We start from the raw sequence: 22,773 nt of genomic DNA, 5'->3' as shown, positions 1-22,773 counted from the left end.
CCGATGCTTGGTACTACCTATTCTAAAGGACAGCTTATAATAGTACAAGGAGAATCATGACGGAAACCCTACACTGACCAAACGGGAGCGGCAGCTTCTTTTCTATGTAGAGATTCGCCCCAGTACCACGGCAGGGGGAAAACAATTTCTGGTATGGAAGTCGTTACCGCGGAAAAAAAGTAGTAGAGAGAGAACCCAGCCCTAACGCAGGACGTGGGCTCGACGCGCAAACGGGGCCGACGTGACATATTCACGGATGCCACAGGAACCCCTCGATTTAACGGCAGCTGATGCTGCTGTTCGCACCTTCAGAGGAGATCAGAACCTTGACCCAATTGCCTGCAGTGCAGCTCCTGCAACTACAGAAATTGAGTTGCAATTATTCATGTGGACGAACGATCAGAACGAGCTCGAAAGGAAGCACACAAACTCACTTCGTGGGGAGACGGTCTCCGAGCACTCTCACCATTACCTGCAGTACGGCCAATTAGTACCCAGGTGCTTGTACTCAAGGCATGCATGGACATCAAATATTTTTGCTGAAAAATACGGCAATTTTCTGGCAGCTGTCCTGCCAGAAATTTTCTGTTCTGGTATATTTTCTGTTTTAAATTTTTCTGTGATTTTACTGTTTCTTCTGTTTAGAACGGATAGAACATTTTGTCAAATGGACAAATATTTTTTGTTATACGGCGTTTTCTACTTTTTATTTTTATTTTTTTTTGTCGCAATTAAAACAATGATGCAATTATATCTTTTTTACTCGTCTTTCGTTTCATATATTTTTCTTCCTGTAACAATAATAAAATTGCGTTAATGCCACTTTCTTCAATGCATACTATTTTTAAAGCTTTTCTAACTCCATCTCACGAATATCTCTCAGCGCTCTCAGATTGCACCCATAAAGTTGACCGCGCCGCGGCCGTCGTTTAGCAACCAAAAAGCGGCAAGTAGAAAAATGCATAACAGATATCACTGTGGCAGAGAGCCAAACAACAACGGACCTCAATGCGGCGCCACTAGTTATCTTCTTTCGAATCGAAATTGTTACGCAGCCGATCGTCGGACAGCGCCTTCGAGGTTGTCATACCATTTCGTTTTCTATTCAGCATTTACCTACTATTCAAGTAAAAATCAGTTTGCGGTAGAAAATGAAAGAGACTGCAAATATATATCAGATTGTTTGCTCTCCAATCAAGGTTTTGGCTGGGAAACAGAAAATTATTGTTATTCTCGTGAACCTGCTTGAAGCTCCTGTGACACCGAAGCAGTGATGACCTTATGGCGATTGCAATGGAATTTTCCCTTCGCGAGATTGCAGCGCAGAGCAGGACAGGACACAAGAAGAAAATAACAAAACGATCGTATTGTTGGTATCTTCTCGTGTCCTGTCCTGCTCTGCGCTACAATCTCGCTATGCTCACCTATCAACAAGCCCGAAAAATGCATTTTCTCTGTTTGGAAATGATTCCTTCAGAATACAGAGGTCACCGAGTCGCTTCGATGAAAGAACGGACGATGTGTGTACTGTGCCTCGCTCCCGGTGGGACCACTCCCGCATGGCCGGCTGCATCGGTAGATTGTAAAACGTGCTTGACCATCGTATGCGACCTTTTTTATTTGCGTTAGCAATACTGCGCGACGTTTCAGCCCGTCGCGTCATCCCGGGAAGGACCACGTTTGACCTTGAGAGACCCAAGTTTGCAGCTCCTGCCAGTCTACATATAAAGCCCCGCTTTAACCAAGCGGTATGAACGTCCTTTAGTGGCCTATAGGAGTAACGTGAATACCAGGGTCCTGGCAGGCTGGATCTGACATAACCGTCCCATGTGAAACGAGAGACCAAGTTGGCAGCTCCTGCCAGGGGTCACGGACACAGACTAAAATAAAAGACTAGAGATGGAGGTACACTACATGCTGAACCATAAGCGCCTACATGAAGGTATTGTTAACGCAATTCAACCCGGTGTATGCAGAGCTGAACCACAGCCAATTTTTTTTCTATATAGGCGAAATGCTCTATAAATAAATGGTTTTCGTCGTTGCCCTCACGTATAAAACAACTTTGCTTTTATTTTGTTTTATGAAAATGAGGCGTAACTCAAGTTGCATGTTGTCAAGAACCGGTGAAATCTGACATAGAATATGCGAGTGCCATACAAAAGAGAGAGATCTCGACACACTAAGGTAAAATATTTTTTACCTCCTAGCAGCATGTATGGCATATGGAACACTGAAGTAGGACATATTATTGTGCAATATTTACGGTATCATCCCACTGAAGCCTGCGGAGTCGCGCATTGCTTCTCGGTTACCCTGCGCAATATATTTCCTTACTGATTTTAAATGACTTTTCACATGTTTAATACTTTCAGGTATGCTACTCGGGATCGAAACTACTGGAAATATCAACAAGTTCCGTACGAATCACTCGGTCTCATATTTGGGCCAAATATAAAGATTCTCACCCAAGTAAGTGTAACTTGACTATACATAAAGACGTCATCTTGGTTCATTCTTTAGAGTATGTAAAAATGCTGTGATATATTTAATAAGAAAGTCACGCTCTGCGTAACGTTTCCGGTTAGGGCAAACATTGCGCAGGCGAGGTTTGTAGAGATGTCTGTTTAGCATATTACTATACATGATTGAAATAATGCACTGCGCTAAAAAAGACGAAGACTAAACACGTAATTAAGAGGACAAGCGCAGACTCACAACTAAGTTTATTTGAACAAACATACTAAATATTTACCGGCCAACAAAAAGACGCACCTGCGCGGAGCTGCCACAGATGAAAAAACAAAACAAAACACATTACATTTCATGTTTTATTTAGACCAAAATTCACAGTCTTCAAGGGAGACAAAAGGCTGGCTGATGCGCCAATCACCTATCTTTTTTTTTTTTTTTTTGATAAAGTACGCCTCCTTAACTTCTCGTGTTAACCTATCTCGATTACGGAAAAGAATGTTGGTTTGTGAAAAAAGCGGGTAGCAGCCTTGTTGATCTCTCTCTTTTTACCTTTCTTATTTTTCCTTCGTTGCATTTCCCGCAATGTACAGCCACAGTATACTGTTGGATGATATTGTTACCTGGAAACGCGGTACCAAAGTGATGTGCTCACTGACGAAGACGACGACGACAAAGCGTTGAGAAAGAGGACGACGCTCACAGAGTGGACACTGCACGGCTACTGAAGTCTCAGCGCCGAGTTCAGCCCATCGCAGTGCTGTTACATTAAGTGCATCCCCGTAACATCTTGGTGGAGGTCGCGGGTTCGACACAATCTGACGCTGGATCTCCGCAGTGGCCGTCACCTCGGAACCGTCACGATGACAACCGGTGCGGCTCCATCTACCTCCGCAACCCCAACTGTCGTCGTAGCCCACCCCCGTGACCCTGGCTCATTCTGCGGTACAGATGAGGTCGACGTCGAGGACTGGCTTTCGCTTTATGAGCGTGTTAGCCAGCACAACAGGTGGGACGCCACGCTGATGCTGGCCAATGTCATCTTCTACCTTACTGGCACGGCACGCGTTTGGTTCGAAAAGCATGAAGCAGAAATACCCTCCTGGGATATTTGCAAACAAAAACTCCGTGACCTGTTCGGAAAACCGGTTGGCCGTCAACTCGCCGCTAAGAGGGACCTCGCCAAACGTGCCCAGACATCTACCGAGCCTTATATTACGTATATACAAGACGTTCTGGCCCTCTGCCGAAAAGTTGATAAAGACATGCCAGAACCTGATAAGGTGGGGCACATCCTGAAAGGCATAGCCGACGATGCCTTCAATCTTCTACTCTGTCGGGACTGTGCTACGGTTGACTCCGTTTTGCAGGTTTGTCGACATTTCGAGCAGGACAAACACAGACGCATTGCACATCGCTTCGATCGGCTCCCCAACACTGCCCCTACCTCCACGTGCGAGGATCTGCCGACCCTAAGGCAACCTTCGAACACTGAAAATGTGACACGCATTGTGCGTCGTGAACTAGAAGCGCTCGCCCCTGCTGCATCCAACCCGCCCTCCTCGGACAGCAACCTAGCGACGATATCCCTCATTCAAGCCGTCGTTCGTCAAGAGGTTGCCAACTTGGGCGTCCCCTGTAGCCACACCGTAGAACAACACAGTTCGAGCTCCGTCCCTCCCATGGTCGCCACCGCTACACCCCGCAACACCTACGCGCCACGCTACCGATACCGCAATCCTGATGAGTGGCGCACCCCTGACGACAGGCCTATCTGTTTCACGTGCTCGCGTATTGGCCACATCGCTCGCCACTGCCGCAGCCGCTGGACATCACCACCTCGACGTTTTCCTTACGTTGACCGCTACTCCAATTACGGTCACCCCCGTTTCACGCCTCGTTATGAGCCGCCCCGCACCGATACTACTCCGCCTCCTCCTGTGTCCAGTCGGTCTCCTTCCCCGCCAGCCCGCCGTTCCCGTTCACCTCTTCCTGGCCGCAGTTCCTCGCCGTCCTCTGCCGGCCGCTTCACGGGAAACTAGCCAATGCAGCTCCCGGAGGTGACGCTGCATTGGTACCCCGACCTGGAAAACCTCTACTGCCCATTTCTTCGCCCTGTAACCTCCTGTCCCTGCTCGTGGATGGTGTTCCCGTCTCTGCCCTCATTGACACTGGTGCCCAAGTCTCGATCATGAGCTCATCGTTTTGCCGCCGCCTCAAGAAAGTACAGACCCCCGCCGCTTCGCCCACCGTTCGTGTTGCCGATGGCAGTACTGCTGCCGTCACTGGGCAGTGCACTGCCCGAGTCACCCTTGCCGGTCATCACATCCCTGTTTTGTTCACTGTCCTCAACCAGTGCCCTCACAATGTGATCCTCGGCCTTGACTTTTTAACGGCTCACTCTGCCCTTATCGACTGCTCCAGCGGCCTTCTTCGTTTGGACCTACCTGTCTGCTCAGAACATCCTCCATCTGCACCCCGCCTTCGCTCCACTGAGTTCGCTCGCCTGCCCCCTGACTCTGCTGTTTACCTACCTCTGTCACCTTTACCACCTGTGCCTGACGGTGACTATCTTGCTTGCCCTATCACCGAGGTCTTTCTTGACCGCAACGTCGTTCTTCCTCATCTCATCGTACGCGTTACACAGAACAGCACCTACCTTCCTATCCTGAACTTCAGTCTGTCACCCCAAGTTCTTCCCGAAGGAATATCCCTTGCTACCTTGTTCCCTCTCACAGACTGCACCATTTGTGCACTCACTCCTGGCCCACATTCAAGCGTCCTTCCAACACCCGTACTCTCCACCACAATTACCGACCCTATTTCCGCAATGATTGCCTCTGACCTCAGCCCCGAACACGCTCAGGACCTGCGCAACCTTTTGTTATCCTTCTCCGACATTTTTGACTTTGCTGCCGGTTCTCTGGGCCAAACATCAGTTGTGACTCACCGCATTGACACCGGCGATGCAAAGCCTGTACATCGGAGGCCTTATCGTGTGTCCCTTTCTGAGCGCCAAGTCATCCAGCAGGAGGTCGACAAGATGTTGGGCAACGATATCATTGAACCTTCGAACAGCCCCTGGGCATCTCCTGTCGTGCTCGTTAGAAAGAAAGACGACAGTTGGCGCTTTTGTGTCGACTATCGACATTTGAACAAGATTACAAGGAAAGATGTTTACCCGCTGCCGCGAATAGACGATGCCTTGGACTGTTTACATGGAGCCCGCTACTTTTCCTCCATCGACCTTCGTAGCGGCTACTGGCAGATCTCTGTTGACGAACAAGACCGCGAGAAGACAGCTTTTGTCACACCCGATGGACTTTACCAATTTAAGGTTATGCCTTTTGGACTTTGCAACGCCCCTGCTACGTTTGAACGCATGATGGACTCCTTACTCCGCGGCTTCAAATGGACGACTTGTCTATGTTACTTGGATGACGTGATTGTCTTCTCGCCCTCGTTCGAAAGCCATCTTAGTCGCCTTTCTTCCATCTTGGCACTTTTCCGCCGTGCCGGACTTCAACTGAACTCAAAGAAGTGCAGTTTTGGTCGCCGCGAACTTAAAGTGCTTGGCCATTTGGTGAATGCCAGCGGCGTGCAACCCGATCCCGACAAAGTTCGTGCTGTCAGTGCGTTTCCATGTCCTCGTTCGCCCCGTGATGTCCGCAGCTTTATAGGACTGTGTTCTTATTTTCGCCGGTTCGTCCCAAACTTTGCCGCTGTTGCTCGTCCTCTCACCAATCTGCTGAAGAAAGGCGTTCCTTTCTATTGGGGACCAGAACAGGCTAACGCATTCTCCACCCTCATCGCTATTCTCACCAATCCTCCTGTGTTGGCCCATTTCAACCCGTCTGCCCCGACGGAACTTCGCACCGACGCCAGTGGCCACGGGATTGGTGCCATTCTTGCACAGCGACAACGCGGCCAACATTGCGTTATTGCCTACGCCAGTCGTCTCCTGTCATCAGCAGAACAGAACTATTCTATTACGGAACGGGAGTGCCTGGCTCTCGTTTGGGCCGTTGGAAAATTCAGACCCTACTTGTTTGGCCGACCCTTCACTGTAATTACCGATCACCACGCCTTATGTTGGCTCTCTTCCCTGAAGGATCCTGCTGGCCGCCTCGGCCGCTGGGCACTGCGCTTGCAGGAGTATACCTTTTCCGTTGTATATAAATCCGGTCGGCTTCACCAGGATGCAGACTGTCTGTCCCGTTATCCCGTCGATCCCCCTTCCTCTACTGACCATGAGTCGGACCCCTGGGTCTTCTCTATATCGGACTTTTCCCACATAGCCGACGAACAGCGGTTGGACCCAACCCTCAGTTCTCTTATCGACCGCCTCCGCACACACAGCCGTGACTCTTCCCTCGCCCTGTTCTTCCTTCATGGGAATACGCTATACCGCCGCAACATGCGACCTGATGGTGCTGAGCACTTGCTGGTCGTTCCCCAACACCTACGCTCCGCCGTTCTCGAACAGATGCACGACGCTCCTACAGCTGGTCATCTTGGCCTCTCACGCACATACGACCGCGTGCGCCGGCGTTTCTTCTGGCCTGGACTCTACCGCTCGGTCCAACGTTATGTAGCCGCTTGCGACCTCTGTCAACGCCGGAAGAAACCCCCTGTGCTACCACCTGGACACCTGCAGCCGATTGCTATCCCGACTGAGCCATTTTCTCGTGTTGGCCTTGACCTCCTAGGGCCCTTCCCCGAGTCCTTGTCGGGAAACAAATGGATCGCTGTGGCCACCGATTATGCCACGCGGTACGTGATCACTCGCGCCATTCCAACCAGCTGCGCCACAGACGTTGCTGACTTCCTTTTGTACGACGTCATACTACACCATGGTGCTCCCCGTCAACTCCTTACCGACCGTGGCCGCTGTTTCCTTTCCCGAGTTGTTGAGGAAATACTTCGTTCTTGCTCCGTTCGGCACAAGTTCACCACTGCGTATCACCCTCAGACGAACGGCCTTACGGAGCGTCTTAACCGCACACTCACCGACATGCTCGCAATGTACGTATCCGACAGTCATCGCGACTGGGATATTAGTCTGCAATTTGTCACCTTTGCATATAACTCTTCGCGTCATGACACTGCTGGGTACTCTCCATTCTATCTTCTCTTTGGAAGAGACCCCTTACTGCCCTTCGACACTTTGCTCTCCGCCGCTAGCCCCGTCACAACCTATGCCCGCGATACCATCGCCCGAGCCGACGCTGCTCGCCAGATTGCTCGTCAGAATCTCACCATCTCTCAAGAAACTCAAAAACGCCGCTACGACGCTCACCACCGCGATGTGCACTACCCTCCCGGATCTCTGGTGTTGCTCTGGCTTCCGTGCCGTCGTGTGGGGTTGTGTCAAAAACTTCTGCCCCACTACACAGGTCCTTACCGTGTACTACGCCCAGTGACCGACGTTACCTATGAGATTTCACCGCTCCACCCAAAGTCACCGACTGCTACACCCACTTCCGAAATCGTACATGTCGCCCGCCTAAAGCCATATTACTCCCCCTCCACATCGCACGCCTAATACGCACCGGGACGTTGCCTTCTGCCGAGGGGGATAGTGTTACCTGGAAACGCGGTACCAAAGTGATGTGCTCACTGACGAAGACGACGACGACAAAGCGTTGAGAAAGAGGACGACGCTCACAGAGTGGACACTGCACGGCTACTGAAGTCTCAGCGCCGAGTTCAGCCCATCGCAGTGCTGTTACATTAAGTGCATCCCCGTAACAATATGATCACCAAATGTTCCTGTTCAGACGTACATTTATACATTGGCCCTTCTGGTCGACATGCACCTTGCCGCAAGATAAAGGGAACATACAAAACCGCACACACGCAGGAGACGATCTGCGCTCGTCCTTGCAAAGCTGTCCCCAAACCGTTTTGGACGACTATAGCTCGTCCTCGCTGAATAGGTTCTTCCCTTCAGCGTTTCGAACGAGCAGCTCTCGTTTGTGGCTTAGATGGCATTTTGCTCGACAGATGACAGCACTGACCTGTTAACTTCGTTTTTGTCTACCACATAAACGTCTTTTACGTATGGCAGCATAATAACCGAAATCAGCACGAAAAAAAATAAGCAGTTTTGTGAAGAATTTCGTTCATATAAAAAAACGGTGAAGGGGGCTAACGCACAAAGGGGGCTAACACACAATATTCCGAGACGAATGAGTTTCTTTGATTTGAGTTCTCTTGAGTGGATGAATGTATGAGTTCCCTTTATCTTGCGGTAAGGTGTGTGTTGGCCAGACCGCCCGATGCATAAATATACATCATTTATCAAAAATTTTGAGCTCAGGGTGTCTAATTCTGAGCCACACTATGTGGCTCGTAATGCATTCCCAGGTTTCCAAACGTTCTGAAGACAAGAGTTTTTGTCCTACCCTCTCCAATGGCTAGGACTTCAACGATTGTTAAAGAAGTCATAAATACGGCTCAAAACCAAACCCTCTCGGCTTTTGACAAAGGTTATACATCTGAAGGAATATTTGGGGGCCGTATAATCAGACCCCTTACTTGCATGTGGCTGTACATTGCAGCAAAATGCAATCAAGGAGAAAACAAGAAAGGTAAAAAGAAAGATGAACAAGGCTGCTACCCGCTGTTTTCACAAACTAACATTCTTTTCGTCATCGAGATAGGTTAACATCAGAGGTTAAGTAGTCCTACATTATCAAAAAAAAAAAAGTGATAAGTGCATCAGGCAGCCTTCTGTCTCCCTTGAAGGAGGAGGAAGATGAGGAGGAAAGGCAGGGAGGTTAACCAGTAAAAGCAACCGGTTTGCTACCCTGCACTGGGGGAAGGGGATGAGTGGATATAAAAGTTGTGATCTCCCTTGAAGACGGTGAGTTTTTATATATAGATAAAACATGAAATGTAGTGCGGTGTTTTCAAGTCAAAAGCCTTTATGGTCCCATCGTTGTCAGCAGGAGCTGTCGGCAGAGGGTCTCGGTAGAGGGTGTCAGGCTTTCGAGAACGAGAGTTAAAAATAAATTAATAAATCTTATCTTCCCCGTGCACTGAACCTCCATCGCTTGAATCCTCAGCCGAGCGTTTACGAACTGCGCCACGCTCCGGATCGTGAAACGCTCTTCATAATTCCTCTTGCTTACCGTGAGGATGATAGCGTGAATCCGCGAGTGACAGATACTACGCCTTTCCTTTCCTGTAAACGAATTATAGAAGGCCGTTGAACTTTGATGCGTTCAGTGAAATGCTGGTTGTGTTCGACAAGGGGCGCGCGATGTACCGTCACGACAGGCCATGACGTCACCTGTCGAATCATGCATATGCGAAGCCGACCCCGCCGGGCGTTTAATTCCAATTAACTAATTTTGAATTATTTACCTAATTAACTATTTGACTGGTTAGCCAATTAATTCGTGACGTCTCGATGTCAATGCCCAAAAGTGCGCCAGTACAGGCTTTCGCCTTGCAGCACTTTAATAGCCAAAGTGCCCCTGAACTTTTTTAATTTCTTGCAGTTCCGCGCAGGTGCATCGTTTATTGATCTGTATATATTTCTTATGTCTGTTCATATAAACGTAGTTGTGAGTTTACGCTTGTCCTGTTCATTACGAGTCTCCGTCTTTTTTACCGCAGGGCATTATTTCAATCACGTCTCTGTATCAGCTCGCCCAACTTTCTACCTTACTGCAGTATATTACTGTACAATGTCGAACCTTGCACAAAATAGGCGCTTTGCTCTGAAGCATCTGCGATCTAAGATGCATCATATAAAAACAATACCCTAGAAGATGATAATTCTTCTTAGGTTTAAAGCGCAATATTTACTATTTTCCAAGAAGCTTAAACATTACGCTCTGTTGCCATAATTTATTGCAATGCGCTGTATCTTTTTCCAGCCAGTCCACGTGCTTGATGATGGACGCTACAAGAAGTACGGGAAGTTTTTTGGGTAAGACAATGTTGACATTCGATAGATATTCCGAAATGAAGGGAGGAAACATATCACTTAAGAACGTAGTAAATGAAAAATTTCGGTTGGTTCGTAACTTCTTTCTACATAAATAATTGTAGTAAGAATATGCTATAAACTGCCGTAAGTGACAGAAAAATAAATTTCATTGGTATAATTCATTGACATGACAGAAATATCGAGAGGCGCATTTATTTCCAAGAAAAACAAAATATTGCGCTTTGTAGAGAAAGCTACAAAGCGAATAAGCAACCTGTTTTCAGCCTTGGTCAAAATTGAAAGGTGAAAGCTAGAGTTTCCCTCACCCTAAAGAAGCGATCTGGAACGGCGGCCAGATATACCGACAACACAGCATGGGCCAGAAGGAAACCACTTGGCTCCTCTCTCTAACGCAGAACTGAATAATAACATTTTCGCACATAACTCAGGTAATGTAGAACCAAGCCATATTTATTATTTACGTGAATATAACGCGAATTGTTTTCTCTCTAATTTTCATTCGTTTCAAATAACATTTTGCATTATATTCGGAAGAATAAGTGCTAGTAATACTCGACTTCTCGATTTTTTTTTACATTGCCTCAAGTTATAGCTACAGCAAGGTGTGCTATTTGACTGGTGAGCTGCTGGAAGGCGGTTTCTCAAAAGCGTTTAGGCATATATATATATATATAGTATATCAGTGAGTCTAAAAAGATTCCAAGAAGGCAGCTCGGACTGCTGTTAAGGAGAAGGTGCGCAGTGTACAGTAGAGAAAAATAAAAAAATAGCGGAGCGCAGCGCCTGCTCTTTCTTGAAGATGGTGCCCGCTGCTGCTGCAAGGGAGAATGCACCCGCTAACGTTTAGGAGGTTGTTTAGCTCTGTATGACGCTGCTGTCAGTCTCGAATAATATTTTAAGATATCGGTTGCTAGTTCTTCTTGCTGCCGTCCCTTTTTCCGAGCTCACAGCTGTCGCCGGCAGAAACTGCTTGAGATCGCTTTAAAATAATGATTTTTTTTTTAATTCGTTCCGTCTCAAGCTCTCTCCTCGCTTCATTTTTGTGCTTGCTTTATATAAGTGCAAACACATCATTTCCATTCGGATAATAATATTTATTTGCATCTCTCTATTGCTGTGTGCAGCACTTTCGAAGCTGGCAAAATAATCCTGTTCGTCGCCGAGCCGGAGCTGGTAAAGCAAGTCCTCGTCAAGGATTTCCCTGCCCTCCCGAACAGAAGGGTGCGTCTTGAAATATATAAAGACCATGGTCGGCAACTGCAGATATTGCTTTGTTACACGTATACATGCGTCCTGCTTTTTCTTTCACTTCACATAAAATATTCACGTACACATCTTTCTCCATCAATCGTCGAAGGCAGAACCTACCCACAATCAACAAGGTCTTCAAGCTGACTTCTAGGAGTTGTCATTCTCTTGAGAACCAGCATCTGCCTTGTTTAGATTACTTGCAGGAGAAAATTTCTTCATCCCTGGTTTTCTGATAATACCGTTCTCTGCAAACTGTGGCATCCACGTGGCCCAAACTTTCTGTGTGCAATATCTTTACCTTTGTCTTTGTGACACAGTGCTAGTGCTCATTTCGCTCTGCGTATCACTTGTTCTATTACACTAGCAGACAGCTTGCTATCATTAAAGCGGCTGCCATGTGTCGCTATAGCCTATGTCATCCACAGGAGTTCAAGTGTAGGGTCTCATCAATGCAGGCTTCTGTTTTATTCCACTAAGACTAACAATAACATTTTTTTCGCAACTTATGGCTTTGCCTCAGATTCATTTCGAGCTTGCCTCAAAATGCCGCCTATGTAAATGAGCACCGTTGGGAACTGGCTGGACGATTCGTTTGTGTACATTTATTTGGAGAACTGTCCGAGAGTTCTCTGAGTTCTCTACAGTTCTCTACAGTTCTCTGAGTTCCTTCAAAATGCATTAAAATCAATTTTTGTTTTCCTACCTAATTTTTATCGTCACCGCGTCCTGTATACATGTGCTTTGACGAGACGTCTGATGCTTTTCCTCATACTTACATTTGGTCGCCAATAGTAATTATTTTCCTCTGAATAAAGAAAAGTTTCCAAGAAACATTTCGCCCATAGCAGCTTCTTCTCATCATTATTTTTCTTCTTGTCGCTTCCCAACTACCATTTCCCTCCTTCCAATCGGGTTTACAAGAGCTAATGGGAAGGAGGTGGTGCAGAGGCCGCGCGAATAGCTAGAAATGCACTGCTATGATCTGCTGTTGTTGAGGAGCTACATGCACCTATTATTTTTTTCGCGAAGGGTGCACGAGAAAGAGGGTAAAGGGGACATGTTTTGCATTTTTATTGTTATGGCTTGCTGAGCCAATTGTGGACAATTATTTTGCAAACGGGAAATGTTTCTTACATTGGCAACGTGTACACAAAAAGGGTTCCAAAAGCGGCCTTTGCTGATTCAGTACACAGGCGCCTCGTTTGACCTTATCTGTGTACGGGTTTCCTTGTAGTTATATTCTTCAAGAAAATAACAAGGGTTGTCATTATTTTTGGCTGGAAGCCCAGCAAATTTGAGAGGCCAGCTATTTGTTCTCGCAATGATCACTGTTCCGCTTGGTGTTATTTTGCCTCCTGCGGGTAAGTCATGAGGCAGGTCACAATTCGCGGGGCGCTTGCCGGCACCAGCAAGGGTTCGATTTCACGCACGGTAGCATGACTCCATGGTAATTGTTTTGTACTTATGTTTTTCACAGCAATTCAAATTATACGATCCTCTGCTGGACAATATGATGAGCATCACTCCTGCGGAGCGCTGGCGCAAAATTCGACCGGCTGCGAGTCCAGCGTTCTCAACAGGAAAGCTGCGAAAGGTACTATTGTTATAATTATCCGGTTTCGACAGCAATGAAGCAGGAAGGTTATAGCAAAAAGTGGTCGCGAAGAATATCACAGTACGGTTTACTTGAAGTCCATAGTGGCAATCCAACTGAAACAGCCGCAGCAGGTGTAGGCAATAACGATAGTTTATGTGGTCTGTTGGCATGTCTCATATTTTTCACTGACTTAAAAACGCAGATGAACTCATTGATTGAAGACTGCGCAGTGACATCAGTAGAACACCTTAAGAAGGCGGCCTCAAATGAAGAGGACATTGACATCAAACAGTAAGTATCCATGCGTTCGGTGCAGAGATCAGCAGGATGCGTATTACTGCACAAGCATTATAATTAATTATACTAGAGGTTTGGTGGAGAAAAAGTGTTGTTCCTTAATTTCCATATTGAAACTTTGAAAAATGTTCTGGTAACTCCTGCATATTACTTAAGTTCCTTGTGTTCGCCCTTCACGTCAAAACAAAAATTACAAAACATCAAAAACGTATGCTTAAGAGAAACGTTATTTAATAAGCGTGCCAACATTGCAGCTGTTTGCATTGTGACAGCGAACATTTATTAAAAAGAAATTATAAAGAGGAACACTTATTCACAGCAAATTTAACTTTTGATTTTATATTGTTAGGCCGCGGCCCACCCGCAATATTTGTAAACATCACCTGGCCCTTATAGCTCATTGACGATCTGCGAAATGGGGCTCCGCTAAATTTGGTAGGCTCCGCGTGGATCAGAACAAGAGGTCGGCTCGCCGTATACGGTGATCAGGAAGTGCATGCCCTGATGCACTTCTAGATATGCAATCCTCAGTGCAGGAAACTAATAATTTATTTATTATCTTTTATTAATTTTTTTGGCAAATAGTGTGATTCATTATGACGGGCCGAAAGGTGAATGCAAGGCTGCAGAAAGAAACCGAACACTGCATCTCTGCGATGTTGCACAGTCATTTCTATTTGAGCTCTAACAGATGATGCAACAATGGATATTAGTTGTCTGGCTGCTGTCCGTCGTAACTGGATTGTGATGTCCTTCGGGCTAAATGCGTTTCTACGGAAAGAGATGTTGCGCGGCTCAGATGAAGATGGTTATTTGGTAATGCTGTATAGTTTCTGAAAATTGTTATAGAGGCTGTTTTGAGGAGCTAAGCACTGTCTCGAGCTTGTTTGCCAAGAGTGCGACAGTTCATGATTATTGGCTGCTACCTGTTGACCATATGGGTACTATATCAAATGGGTCCGAAGAAAACGACGGTCGGACCAATCGAAGTGCCTGACAAGCGAAATCGCATGCTGCGAGCGTCGTGATCCCTTGCTGTGCCTTTTATATGAGCTTCATTCGATCGTGGAATTCGTCTTCTGCTGCGCAGGTTCTTTGGAAACTACGCGCTTGACGTGATCGCACGGTGTGCATTCGCTACTCGGCTGGACTCTCACTCGGATCAGACGAACGAGTTCGTCACCAGATCAAGGCAGGCTTTCTCAGGACGCGTCACGCCAAGGATATTTATGTTTTGTGAGTCGTGCGCTCTTTACCTTCGCTTTGAGAGGTACACAGTGGCTGATCTTTTTGAGAGTATAAATTGTTTGAAGAAAGGAAATCCGCTTTAAAAAGTTCCTGAACACGTCATTTAGGTCAAGTTTTTATTAAAGTTTTTGTATGGCTGAAATACCCTAACGCAATCCACTTATTTTAGGTAAGGTGATCTTGCGATGATTACTCCAACTGATTGTTTTTCCAATAGAGCGTTTAAAAACAGCGCAAAAAAAAAAGGGGGAGGGGGGGGGGGGAGGGCGTGAGAAGCGCTGCCTGCGCCGTGTAGTCGAAAATGAGAATTGTGATCAAGAGGTCTTCTCAATTTCGGTTAGCTAATCTTAGTGAGCAACCTACCGCGCAGGCTTACAATAAAACGTGGTAAATGCGTCACGTTACTGGATACCAAAAAGGAGCATGCATAAAGCGACAGTTAATCGCAGTCCATCGAATTTTTGTTCTCATCTTCTATTGCTTCCCTTGCTTTTTCTACTGTGCTTACGTTTGGGCAGCACGTGCGTTTAGGGCGCCTCCCAGGATTTGGTATTCGAAAATCGCCCTCCGGACCATTCGGTCTTGTGGCATACGCGTCTACATGTTGTCATTTTCACGCCAACGACGGTGTATACCATTACATCCGAGATCTGCAACTAAAATATAAAGTGGCAGTGCACACGTATTTTATTATAATTTTTTTTTATAATTAATCTACATTTGGTAAGAGTGGGCTCGTCGCCTTTGAAGTGCCGTGGTATGTCGATGCAGGGTCACTTCGATTTATCTTCATTGTTCTTTTAAGGTTACAGGCGCCGTCATCAAACGAAGGTCGCATTTTATCTCTTCAATTGCGTCGGCCGGACTGTGACAGTTGAATTGGAGGTAACCTGAGCGCAGGCACAATAAGTCCTATGGCGCTGATGACCAGCTGGTACAGCACTCGCCGTTAATCCGCGGTGAATTCTGCGCCGGAAAAACAATTTATCCCACAACTGCGTTCGCATGTGTTAATTGCGGCGCTCTTTGCGCGTCTACTCGAAGGTGTGCTCGATAAACATCTGAGAAGCTTCTCACGAACTGCTGGAACCTTCAAAATGTTGTAAATTTCGTCATACTCAGCTGTCACAGTAATTGTGGCTGTAAATAGAGAAAATAATTTTTATGCGCCGCCTTTTAATTTATTACATCCGCCTTTTAGAGCGTCGCAGTAACGTATATCTTTTGTAATATACACGGCTTGAAGGTTTTTATGTTTTCGTCTAGCTGATGTCACGGTCACCGCTTGGGGTTAGTACGAAGGTTGGCTTATTTGTCGCATGTATACATGTTCATGCGTAGATGTTTGCGCCTTATTTCGCCACGTTCTTGAAAAGTACTCGGGGTGCCAATGTTTCGAACTGAAATGTCCTTTTTTTCCTGTTTTTTTTTTCTTTTTTTTTTTTTTTTTTTGCAGTCGTGTTTCCAGCCATCGCGAAAATGATTAGGTTGCGACCATTCAACAGCGATGTATTTCTCTACTTCAAGCAAGTATGCCAGAACATAATCCAGGGCCGGCAGAAAAACCAGTCTGTAAGTAAAAATCAAGTAGATTTCAAAGAGGAGTTCCTGTTAGCTGACAACAGGCGGCGGCTTCTATTTGTTAGCGCCACGAAGACTTTCTGCAGCTGATGATGGATGCACAGGAAGGGAAGCTTCAGACTGCAACTGAGAATGCCTCTGAACGGGACAACCAGCTCTTCAACCTCGGTTCAGAAGTGAAGACTGACACAACCTTCTCTTCAGACAAGAGTATGGCTTCCCCTGTTCTCTTTCTCAAGCAAGCAGTAGCTCTTAGTAGCTGAGTTGGAGAGGAGTACGGGAAGCATGCGTAATACATGGAATAAGTCAATTTACTATCTTGCAAAGGATAGAGGTCTCTAGAGAACGCTATCATATCTTCAAAAGCTTAACGTTACATAACGCAAACGCCAGACAAGTTTCTTAAATCACTCTCATAATTTTGCCTACCACGTGAAAAAAGGTGTTCGTTTCAGAAACGTCAAAGATTGTAAACCTCTGTGTGTATCATTGAAAGTTACCTGTCAGAATTCGATTTTAGTCCTCATCGCAATCACATAGAGGAAACAATTGGAAACTGAAGAGACCAGCTGATTTTAAATGAATCTAGTAATAAAGAAGCCGATCAGAGGGGTAGCTATAAGATAAAATGTAGAGGGATGCAGCCCCTCACTCCATAACAGATATTTATCATCAATAGACGTCGGAAGCTTTACTCTTGAAGCAATCAACGACAATCTCAGAGATATAATTACGAAATGCGCCGTAGGAGTTGGTGGCGAAGCAGTTAGGATACCACTCAGCTGTCTGAAGAGACGGACGATCTGGTCAAGAAATGCCGAATCATTACAGTCTGTAACAGACAGGCCATAATGGTGCGGGCAGAGTAGTCATCTGTAATTGTTCTGCGTAAGACAACCAAATTTAAAAGTATAACATAGACAGAGTCGAGCATGCTCTAAGGAACAGAGCTGTGAAGTGAAATCTAGGCATAAGTAGAAATCACCTGCACACACTAAGGGACAAAGAAGATGTCTTGCCAATATAAATCAAGTACGTAATGCAGATGATTTCTGTACAAATGTATGCTATGTTTGAAGTAATCAGAAAGCTAGTTATAGGGGCAGTAGAGAAGAGAAATTAAATATTCTACCGAGGGAGAAGGAGGAAGTGAAGAAAGCCTTAAAAGCAGTGAAACAGTGGAAAGCGGGAAAGAATCTGTTGGGGATTAAGTGCAAACATCTGTTTTGAATGACCGGGTGGAGGTAGTTGCCGATAGTCTGGCCATCCTGTGTACACAGTCTTATATCCTGAAGTTTACCATGATCGTGAAAGAACGCTACAATAATCATATTTCGTAAGACAGGGGATGTCAAGGTTTAAAAGATTGCAGGCCGATCAGCTTATCTGCTCATTGACTACAACTTACAATCTTTACCAAATAATATGCGAACTACATGCGAGCACTGCCTGACCAAGCAATTCGAGTTTCGAGGAGGGTTCAATCGCCGGTCATGTGCTTTGTCAGGTGGTCCCTGTACTGATCTCGACCAAGGAATCCTTTGTCAGGCGGCTCACACATGACGTTCTGCATGGTTCAGCATGCAATATCAAGGTTATCTTACTCTTTTTCGCCACAGTTTTTTTTATGATCACATTAATGATATATTAAAAATTACATTAAACTCGAAAATAAACCATATTTGCACTGTAAATCAAATTATAAATAAATATACGCTTACATATATAGGAAGGACCTTGTAGATAGCGAGGTAGCTTTGATAGAGAACTTGTTGAGCAAAGGTGTCGAGCAGCCATGTGAAAAAAGAAGAAACTGAATGATACTTATAGCGCCTGGACAGCCACAGTCACCATAATCATCCATAACGGAAGTAATAAAGTCCCAATGAGAAGAGCTGTTATAGACAGGGAACCCGAGATCTCCAGTGCTGTTCACCGCTTGCTTAGCGTAGGTATTTAGAAACCTAGATTGGGAAAAGTTGGGCATCAGTTACTGGTGGATTCTTCATTAGATGGGATTTGTTGATTAGATTATCTTACCAAGTAAGAAAGTAGAGGAATTGTAAAGTATGATCAAACTTACGTAGGCAAAGCAGAAGGTTAGTTCTAAAGGTAACTTTCAACAGTCTCGGAAACAGCTCGAGTGATAGATAATGAGGTCGAGGAAGTGATAACGAAATAAGTCTACTTAGGGAAGATCGTGTAATGACGCAGGTCTATATCCCGAGAGTGGAATAAATAGAGTAATAAAAATGGGGTGGCAGTTAGAATAATGAATGTCACTTTACCAGTATCCCCGGAGCAAAACGTATGTAACAGCTGTATCTTACGCTACACACCTAAAAGGCGGGAAAGATGTCGCTAATGAAAATAGTTCTGCTTAAATTTAGAACAATGCGGTAAGCTGTGAAAAGGAAAGCGGTAGGCGTAACGGTAACAAAAAAACAACAACAAAAAAAAAAAAACAAAGAGAGAGGGAGAGAGAAAGAGATAGCAGCACGGGCGAGGGAATAAACGTGTTAGTGGTTTTCAGCCAAATTTGAAATGAATAATAAATATGGCAAAGTCTCGTAATGTTAAGGCATTGAATGCTAAAGGTTACTGACTGGATTCCCAGAGAAGGGAATGGTAGGCGGCGCAAGAATGTTTGTTGGGGGAATAAAATCAGGAAGAGTGCAGGGATGAGATGTGCTGATGCAGTGAGCTTACCCTGACGGCGTGTGGAGATATATTGCTGTAATTAATCTGCCAAAGAACACTATCTCGTCTGTTTCGTCCAACTGTTTGAATTGTGTTCCGCAATGTATCAGCTCCCGATTAGCAAAAGACCTCGTCTGTGGCGACGTCAAGAAAAAGTTGGCTGTGGCTCAGCTCTGGTAAACCCTAGTTAAATTGTGAAAGCAACGGCTCATGGCTATGCTTGTAGCCAAATGAAGAGTTGAATGCATAAGTTCACTCACCGGTGTTAGATAATTTTTATGCCACAGCCGGTCACATACAGAACACACACTGCCAAAGGGGTTGCTCGTGAAGCGGTGGTGAAACTCTCACGTGGCCGACTCGTGCTCGCCAACTCTTTAGACAGTCTGCGTGCTGACCACCTTCGACGTCTCCAGCCTCAACGATTAAACCAGCCGAAGCCCTTTTCCTTCTTTTTTCGAGACGGGCAGCGCACTCTTCATGCGTTTCTTCTGCACGCCATCTCCTGAGGGTTTTGTTGCGCGTGCCTTTTTGTGGCTACGGCATACGAGTGTGGAGCGAAAGCTTTTGCTGCGGGCGACCAAGCATTGCATCGAACACAACCAGCGTTCCGTTGGATGCATCAAATTTCACCGGTGTTTTAGGCGGTGGTTGTAAAGGCATTTATTGCGTCTAAATATGGGGGACACTTAAGCTCCGCCTTTAAGGGCATGACGCGATAGCGTAGGCTACTGGAGCACATATAAAGTCCCGCTTTAACTAAGCCGTCTGAACGTGCCTTAGTGGACTATAGGTGTAACGTGTACACCAGGGTCTTGGCAGGCTGATTCTGACATAACCGTCCCATGTGAAACGAGAGAGCCAAGTTGGCAGTTGCTGCCATTTGCGGTTACGGCATACGAGCTTATGCGAAGAGCCGAGCTGGCTGGCGCAGTGTTGCTTTCGCAACAAAAGTGGTCAAGGAATGTTCGGCGTGACATCATTGGTATAGTCACATGGTAACAGTGGTGTAACAGCCATTGCAGTGCATATACATGGCTGCTAATAACGAAACTTAGTCCTGCTCCTAATACAATACTTAATCGCCTTAATCCACCCTTTCATCACGTTAATCAACCTCTTACTCAACCTTATTCTGCCCCTTCACCTTATTTTGCCTCTGGATCCATCCCATTAGTCCACCTAATCCATCTCAGCCTTTCGCTTTCACAGCATTCAAACAGTCTTAAGTGCCATCAATGAATTTTATTTTTTTGACATTCCTCAATCTACACATGAAACAACGGTCTCATAATGACAGTTAGCGTTGCTCGTCGTGCTGTCTTCGGCGCGTGACCACCCAAGGTGCGCCTAACTTTATGGGCATATAAGTACGTCTTAGCGGTATCCATGCGTCTGCGAAAACCTTGTCGTCTTCGGCTTTTAGCCGGCTTTTTCCATGCGGGCCTCTACAGGATAACAGGTCTATATAGAACATGAGAGGAGGAAAAGGAAGCTGCTCTTAGCCATAATCGCCACGTTCTTTTCACCGTTCTCCTGCCTACGTTTAAGTTCCACTTCATGATCTTGCAGGTATAAAACGATAAACAGTGCTAAACTTTGAGAGAGAATGGCTATTATGTGTCAGATAGTTTTTCCTGAACCATTCTTGGCGCAGCATTCCCAGTGCTGCCACACGTATACTCGTTAAACGTAGCGTACAGTAGCGTACAGTTGTTAATCAGGTTAGACGCTACTTGCAACATAGATTAAAGGTAAAAGAATAAGGGCACATTTAAAAATACGTTTCAGTGTCAAGGAATAATACACGTGTTCTTCACACAAAATAATTTCATATCTACGAAAGCACATTTTGGGTACATTTCCAACATGCTAAACACACACACACACACACACACACACACACACACACACACACACACACACACACACACACACACACACACACACACACACACACACACACACACACACACACACACACACACACACACACACACACACACACACACACACACACACACACACACACACACACACACACACACACACACACACACACACACACACACACACACACACACACACACACACACACACACACACACACACACACACACACACACACACACACACACACACACACACACACACACACACACACACACACACACACACACACACACACACACACACACACACACACACACACACACACACACACACACACACACACACACACACACACACACACACACACACACACACACACACACACACACACACACACACACACACACACACACAATTTGTTTTCAGGTATTCGAAGTATGCTCGAAGCGTACTTCTAGGTCTCGAATTAGCCACAATTTTTAAAGACACATGTCGAACATCGAGGAAGACTTGAAATGTACATCAGGCAGATATATTTCATTTACAAAAGCATACTTTTTATGCATTGCTAACATGCTAGAAACGCATGTACAGTCGCGAGTAAAATCTATTAGCACAAATGACTGGTGGCCAGAGCTGTGATATCTTAGCATGCGGCAATGCGGTTCGCAGGCATTCCTGTCGGGCCGTTCTCATTTTTGCAGCACAGGGGTGGAGGGCAGAAAGAAACCTTTATCAAACGTGCCACCACCCGAGCTTCAAAGTTCCGCACTTATGTGACTGTGCATGGAACATTTCTTTTTATCTTAAGTCGTCATGAGTAGCAATGGCTTGTTTTTTGTTTATTTTATGTCAGCAAAAATGAATTTCGCTGAACCTCTATAATACTGAAGAACGGGAGCGGCCAGCTTCTTCGTCAACTGCAGCGCCACCCGTTCTGATTCCGGTGATGCGGTAATTCGTGACGTGTACTTATACTGTTTACTTGCGACTGTACTCCTCACATGTTCGATGTATGCTCGAAGTGTACTTTCGTATGTGGTGTTTTGAACATGTTTTAAAAATATGTTTCTAATATTGACTAAGAAAATTTACACCTATTTTTAATATATATATATATATATATATATATATATATATATATATATATAGAGCGTATTCCCGAATACAATAATATTTAATATACACTGCGAATGTACAGCAGTATATTCGAAACGTATTACTTCGTGCTAAGGGATAGAACCTAGATTCTAAGAATCGACAAGCGAGCACGCCCCAAACTGCTGCCCAAAGGTGTGGGCAGTCACGTTTATAGGTCAGAAATCAATGTCATGTTTAAAGCGTGATGAAGGCACTCAGCTCCATGTATCTAACGTTGCTGGGGTGTGCGTTCTGCAGCATTGACCGAGGACGAAGCTATGGCGCAGTGCGTGCTCTTCTTCCTGGCTGGCCAGGACACGACATCGACTGTTATTTCGTACACCCTTTATCTGCTCGCTATTCACCCCGAAGTGCAAGAGAGGCTGAGAGAAGAAGTGGACGAGTGCTTCAGGATTCACGTACGTCGCTCTAGCTCCCATTTTGTTTCTTTTTTGCCTGAGGAATCTAGGTTCTGCGCAGCATATGGTAAAAATTGGACAAATTTACTGCATGTAATATACTCCGCTCATCTGTACTCAGCTAAAAATGACATCCAAGTGGTATAAAATTGTGGAATAACAGAGAAGCTACAGTTTTATTGTCAAAAGTAGATGTTAGGAATTCGAACTTG

The 22,773-nt window shown here is 45.6% G+C and overlaps 1 protein-coding gene and 1 long non-coding RNA gene across 2 annotated transcripts in view; one reads left to right on the top strand and one right to left on the bottom strand.

The window, feature by feature from the left end:
* LOC146185048 (uncharacterized) overlaps nt 1–22,773 on the bottom strand; it is a 310,168-nt gene that overhangs the window by 228,816 nt on the left and 58,579 nt on the right. The window lies entirely within an intron of this gene.
* The window catches only part of LOC146185051 (cytochrome P450 3A8-like), a 38,042-nt gene that overhangs the window by 7,219 nt on the left and 8,050 nt on the right, over nt 1–22,773 (top strand). Inside the window, exons 2-10 of the mRNA XM_084606039.1 lie at nt 2,376–2,472; nt 10,362–10,414; nt 11,560–11,656; nt 13,164–13,280; nt 13,486–13,574; nt 14,671–14,816; nt 16,285–16,400; nt 16,475–16,619; nt 22,401–22,561. Of these exons, the coding sequence (XP_084462165.1) occupies nt 2,376–2,472; nt 10,362–10,414; nt 11,560–11,656; nt 13,164–13,280; nt 13,486–13,574; nt 14,671–14,816; nt 16,285–16,400; nt 16,475–16,619; nt 22,401–22,561 (1,021 nt within the window). The remainder of the gene's footprint in view (nt 1–2,375; nt 2,473–10,361; nt 10,415–11,559; nt 11,657–13,163; nt 13,281–13,485; nt 13,575–14,670; nt 14,817–16,284; nt 16,401–16,474; nt 16,620–22,400; nt 22,562–22,773) is intronic.

The sequence above is a fragment of the Amblyomma maculatum genome, chromosome 6 (assembly GCF_055883805.1).
Source record: "Amblyomma maculatum isolate TAMU_Amacu chromosome 6, ASM5588380v1, whole genome shotgun sequence".
NCBI lineage: Eukaryota > Metazoa > Arthropoda > Arachnida > Ixodida > Ixodidae > Amblyomma > Amblyomma maculatum.
Note: the sequence above shows the minus strand (reverse complement) of the source record. Positions and strands in the feature narration are given on the sequence as shown.